The sequence below is a fragment of the Apteryx rowi genome, unplaced genomic scaffold (genome assembly GCF_003343035.1).
Source record: "Apteryx rowi isolate R43461 unplaced genomic scaffold, aptRow1 scaffold_282, whole genome shotgun sequence".
NCBI lineage: Eukaryota > Metazoa > Chordata > Aves > Apterygiformes > Apterygidae > Apteryx > Apteryx rowi.
The window spans coordinates 373,301-391,246 of record NW_020449219.1 but is presented as its reverse complement, the minus strand read 5'-3'; the positions used below and the strand labels follow the sequence as shown (position 1 = coordinate 391,246).

General features: G+C 38.3%; 1 protein-coding gene across 1 annotated transcript in view; it reads left to right on the top strand.

Moving 5' to 3' along the window:
- The window catches only part of SEMA3C (semaphorin 3C), a 125,957-nt gene that overhangs the window by 94,149 nt on the left and 13,862 nt on the right, over positions 1-17,946 (top strand). Inside the window, exons 11-13 of the mRNA XM_026068896.1 lie at positions 724-868; positions 5,777-5,999; positions 16,020-16,108. Of these exons, the coding sequence (XP_025924681.1) occupies positions 724-868; positions 5,777-5,999; positions 16,020-16,108 (457 nt within the window). The remainder of the gene's footprint in view (positions 1-723; positions 869-5,776; positions 6,000-16,019; positions 16,109-17,946) is intronic.

The window sequence follows — 17,946 nt, the reverse complement described above, 5'->3', positions numbered from 1 at the left end:
AGGAGGCATCAGAGATGTTTGGATGAACAAAAAACAGTGAAAAAACAGGCCCTCCTCGTACGTGACACCCCATTTCTCCTCAGGAAGCAGCAACCTTCACCCCTCCCAAAGGGATCTTTGTGAGACCAGTTCTATGGCAGGATTTTTGGAGTATATAGGAGTAATTCTCTTACAGCCTCAACCTGTCCTCATTTTGTTTAGAAAAGCTGACAACTGGTTATAATAAACTAACCAACTGTAATTGTGCTGGATGTTTTGATTAACATTCTAGCCATCTATTTTAGAAGGTTTATGAAGGTCTTATGGTAATATATTGGTATGGAGTTCTGGAAACCTGTGCCTAGCTTGGCAGCACAAAGTTTACAAAACCCTTGTCTCACCAAAGTCAGCAATATTTTTGCCACTGATTTAACTTGGGCCAGGTTATATTTCTTTTATATTCAACAGTAGGAAATTCTCTTGTTCCACTAGTGGCATAGTACCTTCCTCCCTCCTTTTCAGGTCAGTGTTTGAAAAGGTGCTCAGCCTTAAAGAGTAATGCTGTATATTGGGAAGCTAAATCAGCTGATTGTTAAATATGTTGAATCCATGCTATAGAAGTATTAAATTGTATTAAATATGTTATTTTAGGGGTATCTCTCATCACTAGGCCATGCATGATGATGGGAGAATTATGTAAAAGATAGTAGATTAAAGTGCTAACTTTTTATTACTCTCTTCTAGCTCCATATTCAAAGGCTCAGCTGTGTGTGTATATCATTTATCTGACATCCAGACCGTGTTTAATGGGCCGTTTGCACACAAGGAGGGCCCAAACCACCAGCTGATTCCATATCAGGGCAGAATTCCATATCCGCGACCTGGCACTGTAAGTACAGAAGATGTTTATGAAGGCCTGCCAATTACTTGTCTTTGTTTAATACAGTAATAAATGTTATTTATTCCAGGAGAATGGACTGTATGTGACTATGACATTTAGTTGCAGTTCAGAACAATTCTGTTTGCCTTTCACCTTGCCATACAAATCACCTACTCTCTAGAAATCTTCTAAAATGAATTAAAAACAGTGTAAAATATTGATCTCTCTTGCTCTTTCTGACCAAGAAGTACTAATAATTATTTCATTAGATGGCAATAACGTTTTTAAACCATGCACATTCACATTTTGTGTGTAAGTTTGAACAAAAAATAGCTAAAGAGATTAACATACAGAGACAGCACTGGGAGTTTGTGCACTACAGTCTAGATCCAAACTTCTGTGTCTTCAGTGTGTGATTTTCCCTCGTTCCCCATAATTTATTGGTCCACCAGGACACTGGGGAGCTGTGGTGGGAGGACATAGCTTCTGAGACCATCATCTGACTAGGTCTGAACCCTGTCAGGTACTGAATATTAGAGAAGAGACATGGAAATAAAGGAGTTGTCATGACAATCTGTTCATAGTAGTCTTTCTTGGTAAGACTGCTTTTGCATCCCTTGAAAATTTGTCAGGACTTTTTTTCACTGCATCATGGGTTGTGATAATCATCCAGTAGATTATGAAAGCCATGAGAGCTAGCTTTGGTTTCAAGGTTTTCAAAATTGTCCTAGGAAGGTTTTTAAACAAAAATGTAGAGTTTTTCCCCCCCCCCCCACTTTATGGTGTATTCAAAGGCAGTGTTGATGTAGTCTTGTGTTTATTTACTTATTTATTTGCTGTGTTCTTAATTTAGATGTAGCAGAAGTACCAAGTCTAATATTTCCAATTTTAGTGAGGACTGTAGGATGTTTCTCTAAATTCAGACTTCCTAAATGAACTGTATTGATGTGGACTTTCATTGTTTCTCATGAAGTCTTCTTACAATTGTTTATGTATTGGAATTAAATAAGTGTTCACAAAAATATAAATCAGCTCTCAACTATGTAGTTTTAATTTTGCTTTTTTTTAGATGAAGGCTTTGTTGCTTCTCCATTCATCAACAAAATTACATTTTGTTTTCTATATTTCATTCATTTTCCTCTTTGTGCTGTAGATTTTGTTCTTCTCTCTCTTTCTCCTTCTCTTGTACACTAATGCTCAGATGAATGCAATAGCTCTGCCTGTTCACACAGTTCTTCATGGCATTTTAGTCCATTTTTTATTAACTGCAAGATTTTGATATTCGTGCCCCCAGGTCTCTAGATTTAACCAATACTAACATTCCATCAAGTTCTAATGTTAGCATTCTTCTTTGCCATACAGCTCTAATCTCATGAGTTCACTGAGACTTAAAGTTTAAACCTTACAAAAATACAAAATAAATGGTCCATTTAAACAGGAAGTTTCATGCTCTTGTGATTAGTCACATTTCAGTTTCCTGCTACTTCAGAATATTGTATTTGTATGTATTTTCTCAATCACTGCCATGTTATTCTTGGTTCATCTCATAGAAGCTTATGAGGCCCCATAGGGGCCTCAAGGAACTGGGCAGCACAATGAAAAGGGAAAAAGAAAATTCAGATTTGGATTTAACATGGTGGCAGAAATTATCTAAACTTTTTAGATATGCTGATGAGCTCTGAATTTGAAAAAAAAATCTTAGATCATAGCTCACACCAAAGATAAAGGCAAAAGAAGAATACGTTAGATGGTCTAGTATCAGATAAAAAAGAACTGAGACCAGATAGTAGGCTATAAACATATCATTAGTTGCGGATCACAGTTAAATCTCAGAACAGAAGTTATATATATTGTTGAGGAATGGATCTGCTTTTTGTCCAGCTGAAACTCTTTTGGGTTTTACTTTGTTTTTTTTCACTGCCAAAAAGTTCCTACATTTTCCACATGGAGCAAATTCTTTTTTTCAGTAATGTCAAAGCATGTATGAAAAATCAGGATATGTATGTTTAGGTGCTTATAAGATGTGTTCAAAGACTTAATTTTGAATATCCAAGCTTGAAGACTATGGAACAGGAGCTTCTTTCTTCTGGAATGTGTGTTCTGGGATGCTAGACTAGACAGGGATGCATTTTCATATAACATGGGAAATCCTACTTTACAGTCGCCTAAAGAGATATTCATACTAAACCACTGGACAGAAGTGAATGTTCATTGGGTTGCCGTACATTGAATAAATACTGAAAAGACTTCAGTATAGCTTCAGTAGAATTAAATAAAGCAATACGTTCATTTGGCCATAATCAACCCTGCAGTGTTTGGCTGCCCTTCACTAAATACCAATGGTTTCTTATTTCTCCACAAGCTAAACTGACTTATGGAAAAAAATCACATAATTGGTAGGTTCCAACTAAGTTCAGTGATGTTTGAGGATAGTTTTCATTTTTCAGAGTTTACAGAAGTAGTTTTTGTACCTACAGTATGTTGGAGAATATACTGTAAATTAAAGGATTCTGTTTCCCTCTGTAATCTAACTGCACAGTGATCAACTGTGTACAAAATTCTTGTGTAGCTGAGGCCTTGAGTGAGGTGCGAAGGAAGCACTTTCAATCCCTTCAGGAAAGGGATAGCCTATAGGGTACTTCAGTAACACCTTTTGGTTTGTATTGGTTTATATTTGGGCTTTACACAGGACATAACAAATGAATGAACGGGTTAAAGAAAGTTCCCAAGGACTTGCTCAAAACAACCACGTAATTTTTGTGTCTGAGTTTTTAGGGGCATACTGAGGTGAACCATAGCATGGACATTTGGTTGTGCAGGAAATCACAGGCAAACATCTTAGGATCTCCAAGTCAAGAACAGAGGGAGGATAGATGGTATCAGAGAAAGTCTTCTTTCAACTAAGCTGTTGGAACAAGAAAGGTTAACCTGGACTGCGAGTGAAACAGGCCCACTCCAGAACTGGAAGTGGAGCCAAGCAGACCACTATCGAAAATAATAATCTCACTAATAGCCCCCAAAATTATGAATACAGTTCTCTTCTGAGCATTGGTTGCTATCTGAGCAGATAGCTCCACACATTTCCTGGAAGACTGTGGATAAAAGGTCCAGAGAGGCAAGGCGTGGGACAAACGAGATAATAAGAATTCAGTTTTGTTAGCACTCATACAGGGTTAGCATTTGGTGTCATTTCTAATGAGAGTTAAACCAAAACCCTCAGGAAAAATGAGAGTCCAGAAGAATCAATTGTCAAGGACCTCAACTGGGAAAAGAGACTCATATCTGAGTGGAGTCCTGGTTCTTCCTGATGAAGGTAACTGATGCCAGAGCAGTTTCTTTTAAGCAGTTCCTACTAGAGCAGTTCCACTTTGTATAAATAATTAAATACTAATTGAGCCAGGAGCTGCTTCTAAAGCCTGGGATGAGGCTGAAGTCCCCTCTCTACTTGGTTCCCCATATTGCTGAATGAATAGTTAATTAGGTGCACAAAATGGAACAGCTTTTAGCAGTGAGGGTAAAACTTGACACTCTTGCCTAGTGGTTAGAGGGCTCCCCTGGGATGTGAAGACCCAGTTTTTAACGTTTGCTCAAATCAGGTAGGTTGGACACATGACTCATGTATCCCCAGTGACTTTCCTAGTCTCTCAGAGTGTGATTCATCTTATGTAATTTTAGCCATCTAAAAGCCATCTAGTCTGAATTACTGACTATAGAGGAAACCTAGATGGCTAACTAAGAATAAATGCCTGACTTTAAGACAGCAGAAGTCAGGTGAGGTGAATCTCTCCCTAAGCTACAAGCTATTTCTGTGTCTGTGGTTTTGACTAGAAATTCCTTCCTAGACTTAATTGTCCTCATTGAAATAAACATATTTCCATGAAATATTTCAGATTGAACAAATCAGCATTTTCCAATCGGAAACAATATTTTTTGAAACATTTCTGTATAGCTCTAATATTCTGAGGAAAGGTTCATGGCTCAGAAATCTACTAAGGGGGAAAGTGAGAGCTCAGGAGCATCAATGAGAAGTGGGGTAACAGTGGCTGAAGAAGTAATGTAAATTAGCATCAGTGAGTCCAGCACGGTTACTGTCATTGCTCCTGATTTCTTTTCAATCTGTTTACTTTTAGTTTCACTCTCACTTACCACCTGAGGTTTCTAAGATTGATTTTATTTCTTTATGAAGTCCAGAAGGCCTCAGGCCTGATAACGGAAATGCTTCTTTATTACATTTAAAGAAACATCTAGAGTATTCACAGACCTCTGTTATTCCTCACTGTGTACACAGGGAAATGGTAGACAAGATCCTGTGAATAGTCAGCTTTCTTATATACCAGGCAGTCATCATGGGCCCCCCTCTTCAAGCCTATAATTTTGCTTTTTCAATTGAAGATAAGTCACAGGCTGTTTCGCTGTCTCAAAATCAAAATAATGGGGAAAATAAGGAAGGTAAAGCATGGTAACTCCTTGAAGTCTTTTCTGACTAGAGGGATATCGACAAAATTACAATTAGACTATAGATTTTACCTTTTGGCCTTGTACTAATTCTATACTAACCATCTGCAAAAGTTTGGTATCTTCCCATACCAATCACTTGGGTTTCTTCCAACAGACAGCATATGGAAGTATAAGGAATGTGGAAATAGGTTCAGAAGTATGGATCTTTGCCATCAACCTTGATTTTAATAGTGCAAAAATATGTTTGTGTTTGCTATATCTGAACTGATGGGAGTTCAAAGCATAGCTATTCAAGTACTTCATTTCCATTATTGGAATATAATTATTTTCAGACAGCATCTGAAGTGCTCTTTCAGGATCTTTGTCAACTATCAGTCAATATTTGTAAACAGCTTGGAGATGAAAAGTCTTTGATAGATGGTAAGTATTATTAAGCATTACTGTGCATGTTTCTTACAGTGTCCAGGAGGAGCCTTCACACCCAATATGCGGACAACCAAAGAATTTCCAGATGATGTTGTGACCTTCATCAGGAATCACCCTTTGATGTTTAATCCCATTTACCCAATCCACAAGAGGCCATTAATCATTCGTATAGGAACAGACTACAAGTATACAAAGATTGCTGTGGACCGTGTGAATGCTGCTGATGGAAGATATCATGTCTTGTTTCTTGGAACAGGTAAGACAAACTTAGCAAAAGTCATTTTCCTGTACTGCATTATAATTTGCAATCAACTCCAATCTGTACAATTCATTGCCTTCAGAAGTGTTTGTGTAAGCATATTTTCTATTTACAAAAAGGTCTACAGATATCCACAAATTATGTTCTCTATTTACTTTCTGTGCATTTTATGTTTCCTATAGATCTTAATTACGTATAAGAGATACAATATATTGACATGTTTTTTTTACTGGAGACAGAAATAAACACTAGTGTGTATTGTATTTGATATAAATTATAATACTCATCTTGAATATGGTTTGTCTGCAATGTGATTCCCCTAGCATTATTGGAGTAAGAAGACCAAAGAAGAACTTGAGTAAGAAGACCAAAATCTGGCTCTGTATTCTTTTGTGTACTCTCATCCTCATTATTTAATATTTGCTGCGTAAGCTACTTCTGAAGAGAAAGACAATCTGACCAGCATGTTACAAAGGCAGAAGCAATAACTTCACAAAAAAAGTAAAAATGTGAAAGTATTTAGCAGAGGAGAAAGAAACAAATAGTTGGAGTTCCAGCAGTAGCGGACACAGAGAATTTGATCCAAGTTTTCTAAAATAATTTCTTTCTAATATAACCTACATTTTGTTTTTAGTTACATCGAATTTGAATCTGGTGTTATGCTTCTGAAGTCTGAAAGGAACAGGTCAAGTGATTCTCATACTGATCAAATTTGATTTTTCAAAATATTCCGATACAAATCATATTTTCCTGACTGAAGCAGACAAGCAGAGTAGTACTCTGGCTAGACCCTAAGATTCATTCACGTCTGAAACACCCACTGGCTTAACAGAGCATGACAGGTTGACAGGCACAAAGGTTTCATCTCTAATCTTTTGCTACAAATGGTTTCAAGTAGAACAAAAGAAGAGAATTCCAGGAGAATAAATATAACTCTGAACATCAGAAAATAATTATTGAGATGGCTCTCATTACTTTTATGGTTCACATATTATTGAGATACTGGTTGTTTTCTGCTTATAGAATAACCATTTCTGCCAGCACACTCACCTTGTTGTCTCATGGGGTTGTGATTAACCATCCTGATATAATAGATATAAGAAGCTGGTGCTAAAAACCTTTCAAGAATATTAGGCTTCCGTAAGGGTGAGGTTAAAGAAATTCTCTTCACTCTTCTTAAAAAAAAAAAACCTCTCCAACCACCAAAGTCAGCAGGGTGCCATTGTGTTGAAGAAGGCCAATCCTATACTGGGCTGTATTAGCAAAAGCATATCCAGCCAGTGGGTTGCCGGAAAAGATTCTTCCACTGCATTTGGCACTTGTGAGGCTGTGTCAGGAGTATTGTGTCCCATTTGAGGTGTCCCAGTACAAGGAAAACATTGACATAATGGAACCAGATTTGTTGAGGGCCACCAAGCTAGCCAGGGGGCTGGAGCATATGACATATGAGAAGAGGCTGAGGCAATTAGGTTTGTTCAGAGAAGGCTACGGGGACACCTTATTGCTGTCTACAGAGGTCTAAAGGGAGGCACAGAAAAGACAGACTCTTCTCAGAGATGCACAGGGACAGGTGACAGGCAATGAACACAAGTTGAAATGTGGGACATTCCAGTTAGATATAAGGAAAAAATGTTTTCACTATCAGGATGGTCAAACGTTGGAACAGGGGCCCAGAGAGGCTGTGAATTCTCCATCCTTGGAGATCCAAAGGACTCAAAACCCAACTGGACAAAACCCTGAGAAACTTACTCTAACTGGACCTGCTTTCAGTGGGAGTTTGCACTAGGTAACTTCCCAAAGCTTGGAGGAAAACAGAAACACTCTGTTCATGTTCCTGTGTCCAACCTTTACCAGATCTCCACTTACTGTATTGTGAGTCATGGTTAGTGCATAATAAGGCGTGGTTATGGTAGAAGAAGCTCTAGGTAATGAATTACAGTAGAAATTTGGTCATTTTTTGGTCTGGGAATATTTGTTTTCTTGGTTGCCAGTTGCTAAATTAATTTTAAGATGTCTTTGAAGATCTCTTTGATCCTACTTTTACTTGCAAAGCCATTGGAAACTACCCAATTAAGCTAATTAGGAAAAGACATTCTTCTTGGCTCTACCCTCTCCTCCCAAAATGTAACCATGTTTACTTTTTAGTTTAATGAATGCAGCTACAGTTCTTGATTTTTGGATCCATTAGGGTCGTATTCCTTCTTTCCTACAGAAGTGAAGAAAACAGTCTTTGTAGCCTACTGTAGATATATCTGAAGTGTTAATAGATATTGTCCCCACTGTTCTTACACAGCTCTATAAGAACTCTGCCTTAATGAGAAAGAAGGTTTGGTTTTCTGTATTTTACCATATAAACAGTTTGGCATGCTATAACAAATCTTTCAGATGAAATTTAGGTATTTTTTTTATACACTGGTACCATTGCTTTAAAATGCTGTATAAACATCTGATGTTAATGGGAGGAAAATTCTACTAAAGATTAGTGGAAAAGATAAGACATATAAGTTTCCAACCATTATAGGATTTTTAATGTAGTAGTGACAATTAATACTGGAAAGTGATAAATATGAAATGCTCATGAAAAAGTACAGTAATGATATTCAGCATTTCAGTAATTCTTTCCAGCTAAAATTTGCAGAATGTTTTCAAAAATTAAGTCCAGCAAGTGATGATGCTGTGTGGAGAAGTATGCGTTTTAAATACTGTATACTCCAGATAAATATCTACTGAAACCACATGTGTTGGATAAAATTCAAGTTAACTCTTTAATATTGATTGATAATTACTTGATAAATTGCCTTTCATAAAACCCTGCTGCAAGAGATAAATACAGGTCATTTAATTTTATAGTCTGATTAGCCTCTGACTGTGGTTAAGTGACCAGTCTGGTCTCATATATGTAGCAGTGGTTCATTAAAAGCATTAACATACCTCAGCTTGTGCCTGTGTTTTGCTAATCCTCTTCTGTGTATCAGCACAAGGTTCATTATGGGACAAATAGGTAAATTGCAGCTCCTGACATTTTACAATATTCGTTGCTCTTAATTTCTGGATTACACTGGAGGCAAGGATCGTTGCTTGCTCTCGTGTTAGTTGGGACGGGGTAGTCACTATTTTTTTCCCAGTAGGACACAGAGGCTCCCTGAGACACATTAACAGCTTCCAAGTTCTTCAGAATAAATCAATGCAATGAAAGTTACTGTGTTTCTCAGCCCTTTTAAATAAAAGCGATCAAGTTTCAGCCACTGAGAGAAGAAACTTGTTTTCTTTATTCTGTGCTTTCTGTGAGGCTCAAGAGGATTCAACAGAGATATTAACTGTCAGAGGTGATGTGGAAGGGATTTGCTTTGGTGTCAGTTCATCCTGGAAAATGCAAAAACCACACTGTACAGGAGAATTTCGTGTGATAATTTCCTTGGGAGCTGGGTGCCCCACAGCCGCAGACAACGGGACTTGACACCTGGTGACAATTGCGCTCAGCTCTGCTGATAAGTTACTGCTGCTGAACTGAGATGTTGCCAGCCGTGTCTGTCACTGTCAGTGACCTGTCTCATGCTTGAAATCGGAGTGTTTTATGTCTTGCCAGATGCAGAGCACACAAAATGTCTAGCTTTTCCTCTCGCCCTCTTCAATAGCCTCAGTAATAAATCAGTTCCTGAATGCAAGGGAAGAATACCAGTAGCATAAAGCTCTAAGAACCCCAGTGTTTTTCGTCCTGTAGGCATGGCATAGGCAGGTGTGGGCAGCTGTGTCATTTTTTCACGTTAATGTGAGCTAAATGTAGTGTTTCCTTTGCGCCCCAGACAAAAGTGTTGAACCTGCAGGGGCTGGTCCATGCCAAGAGTTAATACATTTGCTTTTTTTCCCCTCTCTCGGCTACTTAACTAAGGAAATAAATCCCATAGACAGACATTGTTCTTGCAGCATTCCACATAGCCTTTCAGATGATAATGATCTCCTATTTTCTCTGTGCTTTTCAACCCGAAGAATCCCAAAGCACTTGACAAAACTTGCTAGTTTTGCTAAGTCCACCCAAAGTCCACCCAAAAACGAATCTCCTCACCCCCCTTTGAAACAGAGGTGATTTAAAGGAGAAAAGCAGTGATTCTTTAACTGTAGATAGCTATAGTAAGTGCCTCAAGAGAGGAGTGCTATATACTCTACCCTCCCAAATAGAAACCAGAGAGATAATTTACTTGGATACAATGTAATGACTCATTTCCATATCTGACATGGATAATGCTGATGATACCTTTTCCCTATGCAATGAGTAAGAACATATTCAGGTCAGGAATTTGGTTTAGAGTTCTGCTTCATTTATCCCGTTTCTGTGGTAGGCCAGGATTCAGTCATAAAGCACTTTTTATTCATCCTGGAATTTTACTGTAATCGCTTTACTCAGCTCAGTTATATCTAAAGAAACCAAGCTTCCAACTTTTTTTCGGTTTATCCTTTAGTGGATTGTTTTTCATTTGGGTTTTAAGAACAGCAGAAAAGCAGCATGAGGACATTCTCCTGAGATTAATATTTATTTTTTAAGCATGCTACCTACGTACATGTAGTGCAAAAGCCTTTGGTCAAAGTATACCCAGATTGCACAACCATAAGACTGTGCCTTTTTTTTTTTTTTTTTTCCAATTGCTCTTGGTGTTATGAAAATATTTAAATATCTGGGTCAAATTTGGGTACATTCAACAGCCACTGGCACCAATAAGGTTTTTTTTCAGTTCCTAGACATCAAGATAGGAGACAGGGATACAGTTTTTTGTAAAGAGATCTAAGTTACTGTTCTGAAAAGGCACTTCGGATTTCAGTGTGGTTTATTCAGATATTTAATGTGGGCCACATGCATCTGATGTTGCATGAGGCTGATTGATGTTTCTTATTATCTTTTCTTCTCTGGTGCAATCCTCAATTTCAAAGTCTGGAGGCAGTAAGTGCTTTCAGAGCATAAGGTTGTAATATTGTGTCACATATGTGATTAAATCTCGAGAATATTCATTTCATGCTGTTACATGATGTCTGTCCTTTTGGAAAACTAGCCCTTGCTGACATCGGTAGTCTCCAGTAATGGAATAGACAAAATCATGTAATGAGCTACCAATTCTAACAGAGATGGATAATCTGGTGGGAAGAGCAGGCTTGCCTCCCACAAATTTGCTATCTACAGCCATGTGCCTGCAAGCTTGGGAAAATGGCGTTACGCAACAGTGACACAACGGGAAGCAGATAGAGTTTCCCCCTTCCTTTTGCACATACTGGGCGAGTCATTCAAAAGGTTTTGGTGATAACTCATCCAAAGCTTTTTCACAGCCATTTAAGAAGACATCTAAAGAGGGCTTTTCTACACCTGTTTGGTTACTCCTGTTCAGTTTTTGTTCAGACAGACTCTCAGTGTGTCCCAGAAGTTTTGACTGTGCTGGGGTTATGTGAAAGTTTTGCCATCAAGCATTAGCTTATTATATGCTTGTACCTGCCTTTTTGCTCTTTGACATAGCTTGAAATGACTTTACACACAACGTTTCACAGTAACTCTATGAGCTGGAAAAAAATGTACCCATTTTACAGACAAGTAAACTAAAGCACAGGGAAGATAAGTGGCTGTGATGGGAGTCCTGACTTTGAGCAGCCACACAAGGTCAGCAGAGACCTGAGGAGCTGGCTTGCAGCCCTGGCTGCTAACCTGCCAGAATCACAGGTGCTTGGATGTGTCTGAAAACTTTGTAAGTAGAGCAATTTTAAGCATTTTGGAAACTCTATTTTTTCTTTTTTCTTCATTATTTTATTTGTTTGCATCAGGATCCAGTCAGATTAGAGACCAAAAATATGCTTGACTTAGCTGCCATCAGTTGTCAGGTGCAAGGAGTTTCTGAGGGTTTTCTAAGGGTGCTCCTGAAACCTGCCTGCCACATCGGTAAGGGGGATGATTACCACGGGAGGCCTCTCTGCAAAACTCCCAGCAGAGCAGCAGTTGGTGTCCATTGCAGGCATGATTTTTAAGATGTGGAAAAGCCAGTTTTTTGATTTGTTGTTGATTTTGCGCATGCGATGTGGCTCAGGGATGGAGAGGCCCTTGCTCTCTCTGAAGCTGAAAAATACTGACAGTTACAGTCTTCACTTCGGACTGGACAAAGAAAAGTTAGTAGGGATTCAGAGAACGAGATTTAAACTCAGACAGCTGTATTCCAGCCCAGCAACTGTGATTTTACCTGGCTGTTCATTAAGCTTTGCCTTTTCCATTATCCATGACCAGCCAGACCAAGAATTGGTGTAAGCAGGAATAGTTCAGCTGGTGTCAAGGAAGCTAAGCTAACTAATACCAGCCCAGGATCATGCCCTGTGTTTTGAGGGTTTTTTGGTTCAATTTTTTTTATTTGTCTCTTCTTCCCTCCCCAGGCACTGCCTTCCTTCGCCATTTATTTTCCACTCTGTGTACCCTCTACTCCACTTTTTAGCCTACTGGACGTTTGCTCTTTCTGCCCTTGCCGTTCCCCCTTTCCCGGTGCTCGTGGGGGGATGTGACCTCAGTAACATTCCAGCTCATGGCAAGCTGGGAGACCGCAGGTTCAAGCAGGCTTGAAACACAAAAACAGTCATTATTAGTCACCCTTGTCACCTGGCTGTCAGCTTTAGGGAGATTCCTTTTCATTTGCCATTCCCCTCTCGACTTGCAGACTGCTGGGCTGAAGCTGGGCTGCAGACAAGTCCAGGTGAAAAGTCAGGGAAATGGTGAGCATAAATCTGCCACTTCGCTTGGTGCATTCTAGCGTTGGATTGCTATTGAGCAGACGCAATAGCTTTTTCATGACTATGTGAAACCATAGCAATGTAAAATTTTTTTCAACTGAATTTCTTGAAGTCATAAGTAAACAGAGAAGGAAATTGTCTTTTACTTTTATGACTTGAACAGGATTAGCTTCTAATTTTACACTTTGACCTAAACATGAAAAAATTTGACTGATACTTGTTCAGTAATCCATTATGTCTGTCTCACAACACAAAAGCTTATCTATTGTGAAATATGCTAGGAAACATCTCAAGCACTGCAATTTTGCATATATCTCCTGTGCACATTACTGCATGCTTTCCAACCTTCCTTTTGACCCAGGAATTAAGTTTGCTGTCTTGCCATTAAAGGAAATAAGCAAACAAGATTTTCAGCAAAACTCAGATGTACCATAAGCCTTCTGACATGAATACATAAAAGTGACTTGATTTGACAGCAACTGTGCTTATAATGGAGTCCTCAGTACTACTGAGAAAGGAGTAGGAAGCGTTTTCTAGGCACAAATATTTGTGCTTCATTATCAATGAAAGAAATGAATAACAGTAGAAAAACTCTTTTCAAAAGGGGTGGAGGATTATAGCCTACAAGGCAGGTATTATTGGAAGTATACAAATATATAAATATACATTAGAGTGAGAGAGAGAGAGAGAATATTGGAATTCCTTGCTTTAGGTGGTTTTACTTAATGAATAGCTTTCTATTGCATACTTTCTCTAACATGAATATTTATTTAAAATGTGATACTAAGTTTTCTAATTCCTTTGAAACAATGGAATATTCCTTTTTGCAAGAATCTGTCCCTAATGGTAAAATACCGAGTTGAAGGGAAAGGTAAAACATTGAGTCAAAGGGAATAGATTCCAAGGTAAACAGTCATTAACTCTGTGTATTTTGTCAGGGTGTGACAAAAAGGGAGATAGGAACCTAGTTTTCAATGGAAAAGGTTATTAGGACACAAGGACTTGGCCTCGGGCACTATCAGTATTTTCTGTGCCATTGCCCAGGCTATAATCTTACCTCAGGTTCTCATTGCCTTTGAGCACTGAAGACGATATAGGAATCTTAAATGTGTGGCATGCACTAATGGACTATTGAAAGAAACCAGTTTTTCTGAGGCTCAGCCTCACTCTCCATTGCAGGTAAGGTCGCTGTCAACCATGCTTTTAACCTGCAAGTTAGGGTCACAGGGAGCTGACACTTCACAGGCAGCTGAAAAAGTCACAGCAGGCTGCAACTCCTTCCCTGCACTGCCGGGGGGACATTTCAGATGGTATAGTTTAATGGTAAAGAGACAGGGGACATTGATAAAGGGAGGCAAAGAAGGAGAAGCAGATTGCACTTCGGCTGTGTAATTTGGGAGTAGGTGATTCCTTTTAGCAGAGGCAGAACAACACATACACGCACATGCACATGCTTCTCCTTAGCTCCAAATATGGAAGGATCTGCAGCAGTTTAAAGCTTCAGTGGGTCCTGGCAGTTAGTAAATCTCTTTCAAGTTCTCATAGGTTTGCTAATACTGGCACCCAGTCCAGACCACAGCTGTGTTATCACAAGATTGAGTTTCAGTAAAGTTTCTTCGGAAGGAACTAGTTTATCGTGCCATCGTATGATCAGAATAAATGTTCTCCATAGAACAAATTCTCATGAAAAATTCATGCCTAATGTGCTCAGAGCATGTACAATTGATAGCTACAGATTTTTAAATCTTGACAGCTTTCAATTTCTCTCTCTTTTTTATTTTTTAATAACAAACTACTGCAATGTGCTCTGTGTGTGGTCAGGTCATTAGATATGAATATTCTGGCTGTAATCCTACTTTTTTTTTTTTTTTTAAGAAAATGAATGATTATTTGCTACCTTCCACCAGGGAAATAAGATGCAAATTATTTACTATAACCAATCTGCCCTGCAGCTCCAGCTATGGAGTTTAGTCACTGACCTTAAAAGCAAAAGCAAAACCACACTTTTTCAGTTTACTTTGTCAACATCATGATTTGTCAAATAGGAAGCTGAGATTTCCTTTCCTCAGTCATGAATTCATAAAAATACACATAGATACTTACATGTATTGTGCTGTACTAATGTGTTACTAACCGCACAAGTCTATATTGCTCATAAAACCTATGAAGGCAAAACAGAATCTATGCCATGTGGTCTCATTCCTCAGAATCAATACTGAGCAAATAGATTTATTCTACTCAAACTAATTTCTCGTCCTTTCAGGCAAGAAGAATTCTTTGTGTTTTGCTTTTTTCCAAATAAAAAGACTAAAAATTTAACAAATAAAATTACTTTTTTTGTTCAGTATTTTAATACCTCATACCTGTCCCTGTGATTTTTCACAATCTGCCTTTTCTGTCATGTCAGTAATACTTCAATGTGTTTCAGCCTTTAAATGTGTTCACAAACTGACCCCTCTATCTCTTATGTTCTTTTCACATAACAAGATTGGCAAACTAATCACAAATATCCCTTTAGAGACCACTCAACACATCTTCCCTGCAAAAACACCACCATTCCCCCATCTGTCTTACTTCTACTTCAATACCCCTTTCAAATTGTGTTGATTTGGGGGGTCAAAACACAGGGCAACCATAAAAAAGTAGCTATAGAATCTTCATCTTGTCTCTTCTGTTTTCCACATGGACCAAAACAATAACTCCTACTGCTATGTAAAGGACTTATTGTTCAAGTTTTCTGAAGAAAAAGGCTTTCTTCTTACCTTTTTAGGGTTACATTGAGTTATTCTTTGGAATATTTACCTTTCATGTCACCAGTTGTCATATTTTATTAATGAATATGAATGTATATTAAAATCTGCAGTAGCTCTTTTTTGTCTGTTTATCTGACCATGTTTTTACTTTAAGATGTTTAGGGTAGATACTGCCTCTCTCTGTGTCTCTGTACAGCACCAAATACCATTTTTGATTGGTCCTTTGGGGTAGAATGATAACCATAATGGCAATAACTCGTGAGTTCTTCAAGATCATATATGATAATAATGCTGTGTATGGTCATGTTCAAGTTATCCACAGTCTATGACTTGTAAAGGGATCATCTCATGGTTCTTTTTGGTCTCAAACCCTAGAAATTAATGAACTTCTTTTTGTACCATTCTGTATGTTATAGGGTTTGCTTTATTGTTTTTTTCTTAGTTGCTAATGATTCACATGCTCTTCTTTTCCCCCTACTCTCTTTCACATAGTGTCACTTTTTCCCATCTTTTCCAGACCAAGGAACTGTTCAAAAAGTTGTTGTCCTACCCACTAACTTCTCTGCAAGTGGAGAACTCATTTTAGAAGAGCTGGAGGTTTTCCAGGTTTGGCTTGCTCCTGCTTTTATTCTTCCAATGTGTATGTTCACACAAACGTTTTGTTCTGAAAGACTTTGGCAAGGACAACTATGACTTGATAAAAGATCAAGTGAATGCACATACTGTCAGCTTGATACCCTCCCAAAGGGTGTCTGCTGTTGTGGACAAAATGTCTACTGTTATGAAGACCATAGTTAGGCTAAGATCTCTTTTTCCTGTTTTGTTGTTGTTGTTGTTGTTGTTGTTGTTGTTGTTGTTGTTATCCTGGCTAGAAGGATTTTGATAATCTCATTTTTAAGAGGTCATGTTATAGTGGCCGCCAGAAGGAGGCTTTCATCATTGGCATCACATGGTGAGACTGTCACTATTTACAGATGGAATCTAAGATTTTTCTACTACTTTTGATTATCTGATAATCTTTCTGATTCTGGGCTGCAGAACTGAAGTGAACTAGTGTTGTTTTTGCTTAACTCCAGTTCTTCAAAGCCACATGTCTCTGGAGTCAAAAAAGCTATAAGCTTAACACAACATAAGCTGAAAAGAAACATAAACAACTACAGGGAAAAATAACAGAGTAGCCTCTGTCAATCATTCTAGCATGTAGCAGCTTAATAACCTAAAGAAAATGTTCACCTTCATGTTGAAAAAGCCCTTTCAAATTTTTGAATGGGCTATTCTTTAACAGGCAATATCAGGGAAAATGGTAGTATGCATCTATGAGCTTAGTTATGGATTTTGTCATGGGCTTTTTTTTTGTCAAGCTCTTTTTCATTCAGGAGATACAAAAAAGGAAAGTTTATGCCTTGTTATCTAGACAGGCAGCAAAAACCATCTCTCTGTGAAAGGGAACACTCTCTGTCTTAACCCTCATAAAGGCATTAGCACTCCTCCCAGATCTGTTTTGAAGACTTCTCTTTAAAAAAAGATATGTGAGTAATTTTACATGAAGAGTACCATTCACCCAAGTATTACTAATTCCATTTACAGAAAGATAAACTAACACAGCAAGCAGATGGGTTGGATGGGAGGAATCCTGACCCTAAATTAGTTCCTGCATCTCTATAAAGAGACTTCTTTTATCCACAGCCTCAAAATCAAGATACTGTCACCTCTGCCATGGCAAGCTATACAGCTTGGTAGGGTATACAGGTAGGGTGGCAGTATGTTGATTGTCTCCAAGGGGGGGGAACGAGATCCACAGCTTTGTGCTAGTAAATACCAAGAGCAAGCAAAGCACGGATTCATTTCTAGAGTAGAAGTAGGGAAAGGAAAATGTGGCCTCAGATCCAATATTGCATTTGAACTGTACTTGGGTTTCCTAACCATTCAGTCATGAAACACTACAGTAGCTCTAAACTCCTTCAGACCTTTACCAGTCCAAATGAGCTGCATGCAGATTCTCTAGTCCTGGCCTCCTTGCTGCGCTGCCAATCCACTGCAGTTAATCCTGGCCCATCATTATGGCTTTCCTTTGTGACTGAGCAAATACTAATCTTCAAAAAATGAGGAACATTTTTATTGCCATCACTTTTATCAGTTGTTTTCATGAGAATAATAAATGATTTCAGTTTCTTAAGGCAGCAAATGTGATAACTGCTTTTCAAATTCTTTAACATTCAGTTTGGGCACAGACAGTAACAGACTGTAGTGATGACATACAGTAGTATACAGGACCGTCTGTCTGAAACAAACATTTGGTAACGCACACACCATTTTTAATATGCAAGTCATTGATAAACTGAAAGTATGTGTTGGATAGCAACCAAACTGTATGCACTGTAGATAATATGTAGAAGAAATATGACATATTCTTATCCTGATCATGTGGTAAATATGCATAAGCT